This window comes from Mastacembelus armatus, chromosome 7 (genome assembly GCF_900324485.2).
Source record: "Mastacembelus armatus chromosome 7, fMasArm1.2, whole genome shotgun sequence".
Classification (NCBI taxonomy): Eukaryota; Metazoa; Chordata; class Actinopteri; order Synbranchiformes; family Mastacembelidae; genus Mastacembelus; species Mastacembelus armatus.
The window spans coordinates 18,112,206-18,117,486 of NC_046639.1; the positions used below are offsets into that span (position 1 = coordinate 18,112,206).

Consider the following 5,281-nt stretch of genomic DNA (forward strand, 5'->3'; position numbering starts at 1 on the left):
CAAAATGATTCTGCCTCCCAGACTGTATAAATATAAAAATATAAAGGTTTCTGACTGAAGACGTCTCTGTTTTATTTTTCTAATAACGATGAGACATTCACACTGGTCTAATATCATTCACCAATACAAATCTACCCAGATTACATAAATCAGCCACACTGCTCAGATTTTTTTTTTGGTTTGCTTCTTTTTTTTTTTCAGAAGTTTTCAGTCCATTCCACTGGCTAAAAAAATCCTCATATCTCAGATCAATAAAAACCAAGCTTAGTGGTGATTGACTCTACATTTACGTACAAACCTTAGGAAGGAGAACTGAGTCTCAGGCTAGGTGCTCACAGGTTTTCTACCATGACACCTAAACACCTAGCCATGCACCTAAATATTTGCAGCAGTTGACAACTCCAGTTTGTTGGAGTTTAATCTTGTCCACAACAGCAGCTGAATCACGTCTAAAGGACAGTACAGATGGAAAGAGGCTGTGACTACTCAATTTGCTGAAACCACCAGCTGTGTGACTAAACATAAACCTTAGAAAATCTTGTCATTCAAGAAAAGGAGACAATTCTGCCCCATCATTTGAAACTAAAAGTCGTGTCTGTGTAAGTGAAAGTGAAGCTTAAGTGTAACTGAACTGTCTTCCTGCAGATGCTCCATTCTGTCCAATGCCACGGTGAAGTGTGACACTGGGGTGTATCAGTCTCTGCAGGCTTGGAAGGACCACAAGCTGCACATAGACCATGAGGTACCACAGAGTGACCAGCTGAGCTCCTCTGCTTTACCTGTGGCTGAACTTTTTCTCTTCTTCTCAGATTGAGACACTGCAGACGAAGATAAAGAACCTGAGAGAGGTCAGAGGTCACCTGAAGAAGGCCCGCCCCCTTGAGTGCGACTGTAACAAATACCTGTAAGTAAGACGGTGTGGCACCTGAAAGCAGAAGGATTTTCATGGTTGGTCTGACATCTGGTTTTCTGTGTTTTCTTTAGGTTTAAGTCTAAACTGAAGAATAAACTGAGGTACAGAGGAGGCAGCCTGCACCCATTCAGGTGAGACTGTGACACAGGTAGTGATGTATGACAATAACTATTTACTTACTTAAATACTGTGTGTAAAGGATAATCCCTGTGATTGTGTGTGTTTGTGTTACTTAGCACCAATGAATGTGGTGTACTCAGCATAATGTGTGTGAAGTCAGAACCTGGTTTAGCTTATTGGTCTGTGCCATAGGCCTCCATTGTTGTCCAAAAACTATTAAAAACACAGTAGGGAAGGCAAAACTTTAAGATTTATTAACAAGGCAAGCTCTGGGTCACACTCCACTCTACACACGTGTATCCTGATCTAACTACTTAAAAAAAAAAAAAAAAAACAGGTCTTTGCAGATTTATTTCCATTGGAATTGTTTTATATTTGTGTGTGTGTTTACAGGAAAGTTGGGGCTCGGGACAAAAAGGCGTGGCTTCTGAAGGAGCAGAAGAGGAGGAAGAAGATGAGGAAGATGATCAAGAGGATCAAGAACAACGACACATGTTCGATGCCCGGTCTCACCTGCTTCACACACGACAACCAGCATTGGCAGAGTGCACCCTACTGGACATGTACGACACACACACACTCACACACACTGATCTACATGGCAAAACTTCATATTTATATTTAACATGCTGTGAAAGATAAATATTTAGTGTGTGTGTGTGTGTGTGTGTGTGTGTGCGTGTGTTTTGCAGTGGGTCCATTTTGCGCCTGCACCAGTGCCAACAACAACACATATTGGTGTATGAGAACGATCAACGAGACTCACAACTTCCTGTTTTGTGAGTTTGCCACCGGCTTCCTGGAGTACTTTGACCTCAACACAGACCCATACCAGGTACACATTGACACACAGAGTCTGGTTTCCATCACCTCAGGGTACATTACATTGACTTCCATTTGTTTCCTGAAGACTTTCAACAACACAACTGAACAGTTCAGACACAGATGTGTTTTACATTAGATCTTTCCTGTATCTGTTGTAGACATGGTGTTAGCTCTGCAGACTGTAGATAAAACCGAATACAGCTGAATACAAAACAAACTTTCTGTCTCCAGCTGATAAATGCCGTCAGCTCTTTAGATCGGACGGTTCTCAACCAGCTTCACGTTCAGCTGATGGAGCTCAGAGGCTGCAGGGGACATAAGCAGTGTAATCCTCGCACACGCTCAGTGGAGCTGGGTATGACGCACACACACAGACGCACAGTGGCAGTCTGAACACCTAAAACCGGTTTAGCCTCTGCTTTTCCAGAGAAAACTTATTGATTTGCAATTTTACAGCTGTTTCAACAAATATTCAGACACCTTCATTTCCTGCACAAGTCAGCCATAGTATGGAAGCACGTTTCTGCCACTGGGATGAAAAATAAAACGACCCCCTAACTCAAAATAATGAGGTATTTTCTCAATATTCTGATTTAGTATCTCAATAACAACATACTTTCTCAATATACTGACTTAGTAACTTAATAACAAGATACATTCTCAATATTTACTGCTCCTGATCGTCCTGATCGGTTCTGAGCCTCTATCATAAATATCAATCATGCCTGGTTGCCCTCAGTAGCCAGTGAGAGCGAGCATCCCGGAAAACGTCACCAACCGGATGTCGTGTACCTTTAAGCCTCACAGACATGGTAGCATATCAAATCAAAACTAGCGCCAAAAGGCGCATTGCGGACATGCTTGTTGAATCGTGCCAATAACACGAGTGGATGAGATAACGTTACTACAATGAAAAGGCGTGCGTAACGAAGTCACGTTTGATCCCGCGAGTTTTCATTATTTTGAGTTACTATATTGAGAAAGTATTTTTAGTATTTTTGTTCGGTTTATTTTTCATCCAAGTGGCGGAAACGGGCTTCCATAGGTCAGCATGTTAATGTCTGATTTGAAAAACACGTGTTCTTTTTGTCATTTTGAGAATTTCAGATTGGTGGTCATTCTGAACAGCAGCTAACTATGTTAGCATCTAGAGCTAACCTGCTGGTTTTGGTAGCATTAGCCACCTAGCTTGGTCATGATTGGACCTTTGGAATTAATCTGATTTGAATTTGGGAGGAATTGGAGTGGTTTGTGTCACATTAGCAGGTGTGTTCTACTGGACTGACACATTTACTTCTTAGTCAGCTAACGCTAGCTTTGGGCTGGACAGTTTACTCAACAAGGACATCTCAGTCCTCAGCCATACTGTCTTCAAATCTCTTGAACAATGGGATCTTGTTTAATGATGCGTTCAGGTGACCCTCGTCAATTTGTAAAGCTGTAAAATTGAACAGGTATTTTCCAGGAGTCACTAGTTGATGGTAAATCTGTCAGATGAGGTGGACCAATGAATTTCAAAGGACTTATCACATGTGGCCTCTGCTTGCTAACCAATCAGACTGTCTCTTCAACAGGAGGGCGGGAACATGACAGCTTCGATGACTACAGGTATAAACGCTCACATACACACATACACAGCTATCATATACATATATACATGCTGCCTGTTAACATAATGCATCCCCAGCCTCTTCCCTTAACCTTCAGTGGCACAACTAACTTTTTGACCCTGACCCTAACCTAAACCTGGTTTTAACCTGAACCCTAAAGCCGCAGATATACTTACAGACCGTCAGTATTAAAATGCTGCACATCCAGTTTATCTTTTATAGCCTGTGCTTAATGCATCAAAGTCACATCTGTATGCATAACATACACATTCGCACCTGCAAATTAAACATAATTTCAATGTCTTTTCTTACACCACAACACTGGTCCTTGATCTTCAAAGTCACTGTTGCTGTTTTCTCTGCTGTGATCAACATCAACCATATTGTAAGGTCCTCTAGTGGTGTCGTGGTTTCATTGGTAAACAGCGAGTACAGCAGTGCCTTTGAATGTGTGAGCAATGGTCAAAATGGCCTCACTACCATGTTATAAAGCTGGTCCTCAGAAACAAAGCCATACACCTACACATGCACACTTGGTTTTTCCTGCTCTGGATGCTGCTGCATGATTTCCTGAAGGAGCTGAGGGCTGCTGGTGATGGAGCTCAGAGCACGTGTGTGTAACGCGGTGTGTATTTGTTGCATCAGGATGTTTGAGAGGAGGAAGTGGCCGAGAGTCAAGAAACCTTCATCATCTCGAACCCTGTGAGTGCTCCTCCTCATCCTCCTTTGTGAACATGTGCCCTGCATGCCGCTTGCTGCTTTAGTGTCTGTCTGTGTCTAACATACAGTAGAATTAGAATTGTGTTATGTTTGGATTTATTCATCCATCCATCCATCCATTATCTGTACCCACTTATTCCTAATTAGGGTCACAGGGATCTGCTGGAGCCTATCCCAGCTGTCTTTGCGTGAAAGGCAGGGGTAAACCCTGGACAGGTCACCAGTCCATCACAGGGCCTGTCTGGGTTTAAATAATGAAAAATATTAAAGGATCAGTTCACCCTCAAATTCAGCCAGTATCTCCTCAACATCAGGTGAACAGCAACATAGAAACATTGTTAATTGGTCTGTTACTATTCAGACTGCAGTTTATATCATTTTATATATATATTACATTTCATATTCATTGGTCTTATATAGATTTTTTTTTCTGCTTTAGTTATTTTTGTTAGTTTTAATCCAGTTAATTTTGTCAGCAAAATATATTTAAAGATATTTATTAGGTTGACATTTTAGTCCTGTTAGTGTTTTGCATTTTTAATATTTATATATATATTCTAAGCATTGTGAGGCTCCAGCTGACAGTCTTTATTGTGCACAGTAACCATGGTTACAGCTATCTCCATCTTTGCTGTGTACAGTTGCCATGGTTACAGCCGTCTCCATCTTTGCTATGTACAGTTGCCATGGTTACAGCCGTCTCCATCTTTGCTGTGTACAGTTGCCATGGTTACTGCCGTCTCCATCTTTGATGTGTACAGTTGCCATGGTTACAGCCGTCTCCATCTTTTCTGTGTACAGTTGCCATGGTTACAGCCGTCTCCATCTTTGTTGTGTACAGTTGCTATTGTTGCAGGCTCAGTCCCATTCAGACTGAGACCCTGGTGACTGGGTCCAGTATGAGAGCAGGAGAACATGAGAACATAAGACTTTGTGTTAAGACAGTTGGTACTTCATGTCCATTCTTCTGTTGTCTGTTTCGTCATAGTTCTCATTTTCAAAGATTGTTTTTGTAGTTTTAGTTTAGTTTTTGTTGGGAATTTACACTGATGCAAATAAAGTTTTATTCTTTCATTGTGTGTTTGTGTGTCAG

At 41.5% G+C, this 5,281-nt stretch overlaps 1 protein-coding gene across 8 annotated transcripts in view; it reads left to right on the forward strand.

Annotated features, from left to right (window-relative positions):
* sulf2b (sulfatase 2b) overlaps positions 1-5,281 on the forward strand; it is a 52,685-nt gene that overhangs the window by 45,635 nt on the left and 1,769 nt on the right. For 7 of the 8 annotated variants that reach the window (XM_026331769.2, XM_026331768.2, XM_026331771.2 and 4 more), the window contains 8 exons: positions 646-742; positions 810-904; positions 985-1,044; positions 1,427-1,596; positions 1,726-1,868; positions 2,090-2,213; positions 3,433-3,466; positions 4,114-4,170. In XM_026331769.2, coding sequence (XP_026187554.1) covers positions 646-742; positions 810-904; positions 985-1,044; positions 1,427-1,596; positions 1,726-1,868; positions 2,090-2,213; positions 3,433-3,466; positions 4,114-4,170 — 780 coding nt within the window. The remainder of the gene's footprint in view (positions 1-645; positions 743-809; positions 905-984; positions 1,045-1,426; positions 1,597-1,725; positions 1,869-2,089; positions 2,214-3,432; positions 3,467-4,113; positions 4,171-5,281) is intronic. The other variant, XM_026331774.2, reaches the window with a different exon arrangement.